Source organism: Macrosteles quadrilineatus, unplaced genomic scaffold (assembly GCF_028750875.1).
Source record: "Macrosteles quadrilineatus isolate MER2022 unplaced genomic scaffold, UCM_ALF_1.0 Scaffold_16__1_contigs__length_3527350, whole genome shotgun sequence".
NCBI classification, from domain to species: domain Eukaryota; kingdom Metazoa; phylum Arthropoda; class Insecta; order Hemiptera; family Cicadellidae; genus Macrosteles; species Macrosteles quadrilineatus.
Window position 1 is genome coordinate 2,166,702 of NW_026542609.1, and position 10,413 is coordinate 2,177,114.

At 37.3% G+C, this 10,413-nt stretch overlaps 1 protein-coding gene across 1 annotated transcript; it reads right to left on the minus strand.

The window, feature by feature from the left end:
* Positions 1–5,890: 5,890 nt before the first annotated feature.
* Positions 5,891–8,492, minus strand: LOC129005136 (probable DNA-directed RNA polymerases I and III subunit RPAC2). Its single transcript, XM_054433952.1, has 4 exons — positions 8,199–8,492; positions 7,778–7,878; positions 7,129–7,285; positions 5,891–5,990 (listed from the first exon to the last, which is right to left on the minus strand). The coding sequence occupies exons 1-4, from the start codon at positions 8,214–8,216 to the stop codon at positions 5,943–5,945; spliced, it is 324 nt and encodes a 107-aa protein (XP_054289927.1). The 5' UTR covers positions 8,217–8,492; the 3' UTR covers positions 5,891–5,942.
* Positions 8,493–10,413: the final 1,921 nt, after the last annotated feature.

A 10,413-nucleotide genomic window follows, 5' to 3' on the forward strand; every position in this document is an offset into this window, starting at 1 on the left:
TTGTACAGCTATTAGCTACTGAGACTATTAAAAAATTGTAAATTTAAAATTCCCATTTTATTGTTATGGAGAATAAGTTTACTGTATTTGTGTATGGATATATTTAAATAACACTTGGCAAATTTATTTATTTTATACTAAGCTATTAATATTTTGCTAAAAAACACACTTTTTTATTACTCTCCCTGTAGAAGCATACCTAGGTACTTGTTAAACCTAATGTTATTTAAATAAATTTAATTGAAAATCCAAACAGGTAAATGAAAATTCATTGTGATGGGACAAACGACTGATTTTGACCATCCGACGTTTCATCCGATAGTCTTCAGATGGATGATTCATTCGATGGTTTTCTAGTGTAGTGGGGTGGGGAGAGTCCGTGCTGCTGCCGGAGACAGATAAAACTATCTGTCCGACTAGAGAATGAATAGATAGACCATCCTGTTCGCGCGCCTGATTAGATAGATAGTTTTAATAGTGTGGCGTTTGCGTTCCTATCCAGCGCCATATTTCGGAGAATTTAACCATTTATGAATAAACAGATAAATCATCTTTTTGAGTGTTTTAGATGTTTTGCCTGATTAAAGAACTAACATTTAGTAAATTACTTCCCTCTTTTATGTATTATTTTTTACAATAAATATATTTATTTACTTTTCATTCGTTTAAAGTTATTAAAACAATTATATGTTATTTTTTACAAGGTTTGTTATTTGCTATTTGACTATTCACATTTTTCTAAGTTGCTTGGTTGTTGTTATTTAATCTTTTGATGTGTCCAGATTTCTGACCACTCGTTATATTTGATGTTTTACTCACGTAATAATTATACACCTTTAAAAAGGTATCAAGGCTGTTAGTATACTAACTTAAATATCTATATATTAACTAGCTGACCCGGCGAACTTCGTATCGCCTAAGTTATAGGTTTCCCCTAAGACAGACCGATGGAAAGAAAGTACCGTTACGTTTAATTTTCAAGATGATCTCGTTCGCATCGCTCAATCACGTCCTGGTTGAAGTTCGTTCGCTACGCTCACTCACCTTTGGGTTGGAGCTCGTTCGCTACGCTCACTCACCTTTAGGTTGGAGCTCGTTCGCTGCGCTCACTTGCCTTCAGGTTAGCTCGTTCGCTACGCTCACTCGCCTCCAGGTTGGAGTTCGTTCGCTACGCTCACTCACCTTTTGGTTGCAAATTAGCTGTTATCATAAATGTAAAAGAAATAATAGTGCTGCACCCTGTTGGTAATCCTTGTAACTTTAATGCTATTGAACATCATAGAACAGAACCAACTTGTTTAATTGAAACAGCTGTTAAGATTCATTAATTCCATTTCTCATAAGGTTAACATGGGAAAATCCAGAGCCACTGGGGCGGAGCCCTTTAAAGAATTTCGAACCGGGAAATAGTTTACGTCCGATTCGCATACCTACAGAATTTACACACCAAAATTCATAACGATCGGTGAAGTCGTTCCGGAGGAGTTTGCAGACAAACACTGTGACACGAGAATTTTATATATTAGATTTGAAACTGGTTTTCTTTGTCACAGCTATTTTGAGAGAACGGCTGGGCATAGAAACTCGGTAGAGGTGTCTAAAGAAAGGTCTTGGTCTGTAGATGAGCCATCAAAAGAGAAACATGGTGAATTCCCTTGGGGCTCTGCCCCCGTGACCTTTAAATTCCCATCCCATGTTATTCTTATGGAGGAAAATGGGGTTTTTGTCACAGCTAATTTGAGAGAACGGCTGGGCGTAGAAACTTGGTAGGGGTCTCTAAAGAAAGGTCTTGGTCTGTAGATGAGCCATCAAAAGAGGAAAGAGGTAAATTCCCTTGGGGCTCTGCCCCAGAAGCCTTTAAAGTTGCCTCTTCAGATTTGTTTACATTACGACCATATGCATAATTCTACACTATTTTTTAATGCAACAGCTGTTAATATTTAAATTGTGATTTATTGAATTTGTCAAAATGAAGTACAGTATTTGCAATGGATTTTTCTGATTTTAAAATTGATTTTCTTCTGCATCGTGTCATGTTTTGCAATATAATGTTCTATTACCAAATCAGTGGAAAATCCTATATAATATCACAGTAACTTTTAAAATTATTTCTTATGGAGTTAACTTATATCTATTGTATGGGTTGGTTTCTGCCTTTTTTACCACTTCTTGGAGATTGTACGTGGGTGATATTATTTGGCATATTGCATCTGTAGACGAAACTTGGGTTGGTGTAATAATTGCAATGGAAAAGAGCGAGAAATCCTGGACAATTTGATATAGGCTCAAAATAAAAAATTGCTCGAATTCGAGCAACAGGTACACTAGTTATTAATAATTTAAACTAAAATTAATTATATCAATATCTGCATAAATGCAAGTTACTGTTGATCTGGATAGATAATTTAACTGTAAATGGATGAATAATTAAACCTTTTTAATACTCTACATTTGTGTAGATAATTAAATAATGTAAAGTACTAACTCATTTGTGCAAATACACGGCATTCAATGGGGGGTGTGAATAAAAAGAAGTATTTGCTTAAACCAAGCTGATTTCAAGTACATTCTAAGTTCTAGGTGAATAAAAATAGTCAGAATATACTACCCCTAGAAAATTCTAAGATCACCAAATGACTAGAATATTCTAATCTTTGTAGGTGAATAAAAGCTAGTTTTTACTAGCCAGGGTTAGTATATTCTTAAAGATTTTTAAGCTAGGGGTAGACAGGCTAGCTTTCTAGTGACGGAAGCCAAAGAAGGGTTATCATCCAGTCATGGCTACGTTTATGATAGAAAAACGCACTGTGATAGACGTGAGTTAGGCTCGTTTCACATCTACCCGGCTGCCGGGTGCCGGGTGTCGTTTAACCGGCAATGGGGTGAAGAAGTATATGGCACCGTTCACACATGCACGGCATGTGTCGTGACCGGTTAATCACTTGCCCGGCTGCCGGGTAAACAAGCTGGCTGGAGTAGTGGGTATAGCGGCCCAATGTGACTGTTCACATACAACCGGCACCTGCCGTCTGTCGGGTGCACCAAGAGTACTTTTAGTTCAGTTCTTTGTAGTTAATGTGTATTAATTTTGGGTATTTGTTCGCAAAGTTTTGGTCATGTCCATGAACTACTTACGTACCAAGAACTTATTAATTTAGTTCAAGAGCAAAATTATTTGAATTAAATAGAATTTTTACTCAATTTATTTTTTTATTTTATTTTATTACATAACATTGAATTAAACTTTACTCAAATTCAAACTGAATCAAACTTAAAAAAATCAAATATAAATACAATTGCAATAAAGTTATTTCAAAGTACCTAACATTACAATAATTGCTCTATTACGTTCTATTTCCATCCCTACGACACACAAGTTTCACAAGCTTGAGTACAACTGCCGGAGTGCCGGTGTCGGCGTAATGTGAAAGGTGCACTCGTGCCGGTGCCGGCTAGAAGTCGGGTTAACGGCATGCCGGGTAGAAGCCGGGTAGATGTGAAACGAGCCTTAGATGTAAATATGTAATGCAGCTTATACGTTTTACTAGTGAAAACATGGATTTTCAACATGGATTTTACCAGCAATGCCCGATCAACGTTCTTCCCTACCTCAACCACATGATCATCCAGCTCTTCTTCTGAGTATACATGGAGGGTAATCTTCACTTGCAGACATATAAAGCTAGACTGAGGTATTCCTGTGTAGTGTGTGGAAACAAAGGGCACCAAGGCGGGTGATATGTTCAGAATTGAAAGTTTGCGTCATCTTAGTATTTTCTATGCCTAGTTTTTTTCTAACCTGTTAGAATATACTAGGATTCGGCAAATGACCTAGGTATATTCTAACTAGTTTTAGCAAATTCTTATTCACCTCGTTTTGAGAATTAGCTAAAACTAGTTAGAAAATACTAATAAGAATATAGGCTACTAGTTTTACTGACTCCACTGAAGAACAGTCCAGTAATCAAATAACTAGTTCATAGTTCAACTGAATGAAAATGCAGGACAGATAGTTTAACAATTGAATGAAAACGTGGATCGGGTAGGTTACAGATATCGGTAGATGATATAGTTCATTCTGCTGATCACATGTGATAGAATGAATGGCTCACGAAAATTAAAGTAACCATCGGAAGAATCGGTCGGCATGCAACAACCGGATGATTCGCTTGTTTCTATCGGATAGTTCACATCACTAGAATTTGCTTAGTCTGCACTCTGAAGGTTTGCTGGGGCGGAAGTATTTCTGTATAGAGATGCTTATTTATTCTTATATGGGGTTACATTACTTACTTACTTACTGCCGCGGCTCCACAAATCTCAGTTGATTCTTCACCTTGTGTGCCTCTTCCACGCTTCCACGTGTTCTGTTAAGTTGACATTTGCACCAATTGTCTAGATGTCGTTCAACACTTCGTCAGTCCATCTCAATTTCGGCTTTCCCAAAGGATGTTTACCTCCAGGTGTGGCTCTCCAAACTTCATACAGTCTTGTTCTTTTCTCTCTTCTTAGCACATGCCGATGGCTAACATCAAGGGAAAACACTAACACTGTCAGTCCCAGTAGTGCAATCCAAGGTGTTAGCAAGAGTTGTCTGATGCTTCCCCGTAGTGCAGGGTAGGAAACGCATCCTAGGTTGGCTTGGAACTTATGAGGTAGGCAAAAGGCAGGCAACTCGAGCCTGGTCCTCCAAGGGCTTGTAAGGGTTGGGCGTTGGGCCAACAACCCGCACCGGAAAGTTACGAAACGTAGTTACCAAGCCTCGGAAAAGGATGGGATTACATTAAATTACATTAAAAGTAAATTTTTAAAAACACCCGAAGATTTTGATGGGTAGGACCGAGGCTTTCTTTTCCCCACTGGCTAGGAACATAAATGAATCGTAATGATTTTAATAAACAGAAAGAAAGGTAGGCCTACTGTAGTAAATAATGTACCTACTAAAACTAATTTAAATGTAGATTTAAGATTTGTTTGAAAAATGTCATGAACTTTTGTTACTAATACCTACAGAATAAGAAAAAAATATTTTGATAATACCTACCCAATTTAAAAAACCAAACATTTATCAATGGTTGTTAACTGAGTTTGTGTATTGTACTTGTTAAAATGAAATGTATGTAAAATGATAAGTATCCTACCTTATATTCAAATGAGCTTGTGAATTGTTACTTTTGCAATTGTTTTACCAAGAATAATTAGGCAGCAGTGTTACAAAGCAATATAGATAACCAATGTTAATAAAATTTACCTTATTAGTTGGTAAATTGTTTCATATTGTCTTTTGTCTATTGTCATATTGTCCTCAGTTTTCTTCTCTATGCAAATGTTAACACAATGTTTAGCTTGTAAAGCACTATTTAAAATGGAATAAATTGTTTGAATAAAGACCGTTTTGAAGTTTCAACATTTTTCCTTTTTGTGACAAAAAAAACTCAGTATCCATGTTGAACAACTAGAAACTTAATACAACAGTTTTACACAACCGATGCTACTGTGTCAGTGAACCACAGCAAACTGAGGCACACTTGCTTCTAGAAACAATTTTTTTTGTTTCCTGATTGGAGAAGCACAAGCTTGTCCCTGTGTGTGCTTGCTAGTGGCGAGCACTGTAACCATGAATGGACAAGTCGCCACAGGTTTCCAGTAATCTGCTACAATTTTGTTTCAAATGGCAAGCTTGGCCAAGCGGGTGCCATCATTTTACTTGCCCAACCAAAGTAAACACAGCCTAATGGAAGTCAAATCTCAATCGTAATTGTAGATTATCCTTAACAGATAAGTACCTTTTTTTCGTTCCTTTTCCTTTTCTGTAATTTTCTAAGTATTGAAGTCATAAATTCTTGGTTTACAATTCTCAATTCTATCAGGAATAGGAGGTATAAAAACCTTATGTTATTAAAAAAGAATTTTATAAAAAATATTTACATCAAATGTTCAATTCAGTCCACATCCTCCATTTCTTTACTCATATATTCGCTCCTTGCGGTCTGAAACAAACAATAGTGCAAATTAAAAGTGTTACCCAATTTAAAGAACTTTTTACAACCCATAGGACCTGTTTTGTCAGTTGCCTTTCAAACCCAACAAACAAAAACAACACCAATTTGAAATTTATCAAAGTTAAGCATCTTAATTGTGTAGTAGTAGTTTCTATTGGGTTTTTACAATAGTTGCCTTTTGTTCTTGATCTTGTTTGTAGTCACAAAAGGAAACTGTAAAAAGGTAACTTCAAAAAATCTTGTGTCGAACTAAGTTGTAAGAATGCAGTATTAAAATCAGAAGGAACAACAGCAGCAATACTTAGTGAGTGAATTCAAAATATTTCTGAAACTTTTCCTATTGGAATCCATCCAACAAATGCTTAACTTTATTCCTTTTGAAGTCAGTGGATTCAAAATATGTTTTTTCCTAACATACTGGTCATTTTAAATTAACAATAGGTTAATTTACCAACCCACTATTGTGCATGGTAAATGTGATTTTCAAACTTATTGTAAGAGCCAAGTTTCCAGTATTGTTACAAACATGTTAAGCCAATTGAAGTTATTCATTTTTATGTTTTTTGGCAAGAATATTTAGGCCTAAGTAAATGAGATAGTAACAAAACCCGAGTTAGATGCCAACCATGATGGTAGATTGTTGATGAAATAATGACGACTTTGAACAAAAAGATTTTAGTTTGTGGGACTTAAAATTGCTAATATATGATCCTTCTTAGTTTTCCATAAGAGAATTAATTAATCCATAAGATTTGTATATCAATTAAAGTAGGTTATTCATTGGAGCTCTAGTATCTAGGCCTAGATTAATAGATTTTATTTTAATTGTGCCTACACGAGCGTGAGCATGTAGCTTTTAAGTAACAAAATGCGTTTTCAAACCTCTTACATGTTTACCATCCCACCATTCACTTTATACCAAAAATCTATACTAACATCCATTAGTACAGCCTACTACTGTTGTGCTGTTATCACGTGATCCTCTGTGGACAAACTTTCTGTTGCCAGAGAGACCATTGTTGCGTAAACGTGATTTATGCAGCCCAGTCAAGACTAGTCCTAAATCTGCCTTTAGCTTTATGGGAATGCGATGTCCGCTAATATTTGTTAAGATTTACATACTAACCTTAAAATTGGCAGCCACCTGGTCGCACTTCTTCTCCAGATCCTGCAGTCCACGTTGCAGGATTTGAATGGCTGGAGGCCCGTTAGTCTGTATCCTCAGATGCATCTTCTGTTCGGCAGGGTGTGGCACAGTATATCCGCAGAACAGAACATCCTCACTACATCACATTATATGTCATAAATATAGGCATAATATGAAATGCAAATATATCAGGAGTCCATGTGAAATGGGCTCATATTACAATGATAGGCACGCAACTATAATGAAAACTACTTCAGGGTTGAAAACTACACTAAAAGCCTCTACCATCGAGTATATTGTGTGCGCTCAGCACTACACAGGATGCTGGAGGGCTGGTCAGAGAGCCGTACTTCTGACTATACCATCTCTGAGCAAACCTTTCAAATTTAAGGAGAATTTAATGTCATTATGATTAGTGGTCCATGATTACTTGTTGTATTAAATGGTTTATGTTACCAGTCTGTCAGTATTCCTAAAAGTAATCTATGGCAACCAGGTTTCGAGATTTAAATCTCATCATCAGGCAGATTAAAAATGTACCGGTCACTAACTTACTTATTTCAACCCAGCTCGATCCCGAATACAAGAATATGTTTTTAGTAAGAATGGTAGAAAAAAATAAACTTACTATTGTGTAATGATTGACACTAAGCAGTTCCCCAAGGTATGGTTTTCGTCATTGAAGATAAATGTTCTGGATTTGTCACCAGATTGTTGATCTCCAGCTAGCTGTAATGAAAAGGTGTCCAGATAATAAACTTTTGTTACACTGATATTTTTTAATGTTGATTAATCTATACTTACTCAATGAGCCGCATAGTATCCTTATTTTCAATGTGATAGCCTAGTTTCAATCGATATTAGCATAGCCCAGTTAAGAAACTGTACCCTTTCTCACCCCAAATTAGGGAGTTTACGATATTTGGACTGTCATACCCCCAAAAAAGGGGAAATACAAGGATTAGGGAGAAAATCCCGGCCAAAAATTCCCACTCCCCACAGCCATACACCTAACTTTCTTAGGCCTACATCTTTGTTCATTTACTTACCTCTGAAAGTGTATTCATTTCCGTTTATTACTTGATAGGACTTCCTAAGAGCAGATATAAAAATACAACAGTTTCTTGAAATGTAAGAGTAGTAATAAATTTTTGACCTATAAATTTACCTATAGACTATTTTCTGATTATTTAGGAAACATTTAAGTTGCAATCATCTACAGAACGTACATTTTAAACAATAATCAACCGAATACATAACTGTTACTGTTACCCATAACACAGATATTACAGTAATATGAATTAATAAAATATATCTATAATATAGATATATTATATAGTAGCCTAAACCATTGACTATATCTAAACTCCTGTAATGAAAATAAGTTAATGCTTTTAGGTTAGATTTAGTGATGTGACGAGTTGAGTTGGCGAGTCGAGTTGACTCGAGTCAAGACCCGAGTCGAGTCAACTCGAGTCAACTCAATTCCAACTCGAGTTCTTTTACGAACTCGTACGGAGATTGCCGAAGCTACACGAACTCGTAACGTTACGAGTCCGACTCGCAAAAGCCGAGTCAAGAAACCGAACTCATACGGAGAAAGCCGAACCTTAACGAACTCGGGACGTAACGAGTTGACTCGAGTTTACTCGCACTCGCTTTCGGCCAATAGCGTCACAGCTTTACGAGTCAACTCGCATAGATTCAACGCTATTGGCCGGTACCGAGTCGGCCGACTCGCAAAACTAACGAACTCGTACGGAGAATGCCGAACTCACACGAACTCGGAACGTCTCGAGTCGAGTCGAGTCGACTCGTAAAGCTGACACGCTATTGGCCGGTACCGAGTCGGCCGACTCGCAAAACTAACGAACTCGTACGGAGAATGCCGAACTCACACGAACTCGGAACGTCTCGAGTTGAGTCTGACTCGACTCGTAACTCGAGTTCACGGCAGTTGGCGAGTCGAGTCACTCGAGTCAGGAAAGTACCCGACTCGTCACATCACTAGTTAGATTTTGATTTTGATTTGAGTTCGTTCTTTCGTTCGTTGAGGTTGAGGTTTGGTTTAGATATAGATTATGTTTTATCAGGGTTTTTGTCTGCCATAAAGTTTCAGCTAAACTTTTATCCATACAACTGCTCTGCATTTCTATCAATCTCAACGGCATCCGCCATCGGTCATGCCATCGGTAATATACAACTACCCCCGCTGTAGCAGACCTGCCGACTAAGACAATTTCCATTAGCCTGGCTTGATTTTCAATTAATCTATTAAATTAACATTTATGTTTAACGAGTACCTAGGTTAGCCGTTAAAGAGAAACTAATAAACTGCGTTTTTTTTTAATATTAATAGTTTAGTATGAAATAAACAAATCCGCCAACTACAACATTTTACAATATTCTGCGTAAGAATAACATCGGAATTAAAAAAAAAACAATTTTTTTAAATTTTATCCGTAACCATTCACTGTTCAAAAACTAATTATTTTGTTAAGCTCTTTGAAAAGGCCTGGGAAAAATTTGTACATTTTGTGTTTTCAGGGTAAAAATTTAAAAACCCCATTTTTACCCCATAAAACCCCCCGTTAAACCCCGTTCCGATGGTCCGATCATGCTGGTTTCCAAACTCATTCAAGTTTATCCCGCCTTACATCATCAAACCAAATTTTATCAAAATCGGACAAAAATTACTCAAGTTATCGTCCGGACACACAAACACACACACACACACACACACACACACACACACACACACACACACACATATATATATATATATATACTAGCTGACCCGGCGAACTTCGTATCGCCTAAGTTATAGGTTTCCCCAAAGACAGACCGACCCGGCAGACGTTGTCTTGCCTTTGACTATTTATAATTTAAGTACCGTTACGTTTAATTTTCAAGATGATCTCGTTCGCATCGCTCAATCACGTCCTGGTTGAAGTTCGTTCGCTACGCTCACTCACCTTTGGGTTGGAGCTCGTTCGCTACGCTCACTCACCTTTAGGTTGGAGCTCGTTCGCTGCGCTCACTTGCCTTCAGGTTAGCTCGTTCGCTACGCTAACTCACCTCCAGGTTGAAGTTCGTTCGCTACGCTCACTCACCTTTAGGTTGGAGCTCGTTCGCTGCACTCACTTGCCTTCAGGTTAGCTCGTTCGCTACGCTAACTCGCCTCCAGGTTGAAGTTCGTTCGCTACGCTCACTCACCTTTTGGTTGCAAATTAGCTGTTGTCATAAATGTAAAAGAAATAATAG

Bases quoted from the DNA above. Each gene is read 5' to 3' on its own strand.
- LOC129005136 (XM_054433952.1), bottom strand. The intron at 7,286-7,777 runs GTAAGTTTATTT...AATGTGATGTAG, and splicing joins GTGTCAATCATTACACAATA to TGAGGATGTTCTGTTCTGCG. The intron at 5,991-7,128 runs GTTAGTATGTAA...TGTTTGTTTCAG, and splicing joins AGGTGGCTGCCAATTTTAAG to ACCGCAAGGAGCGAATATAT.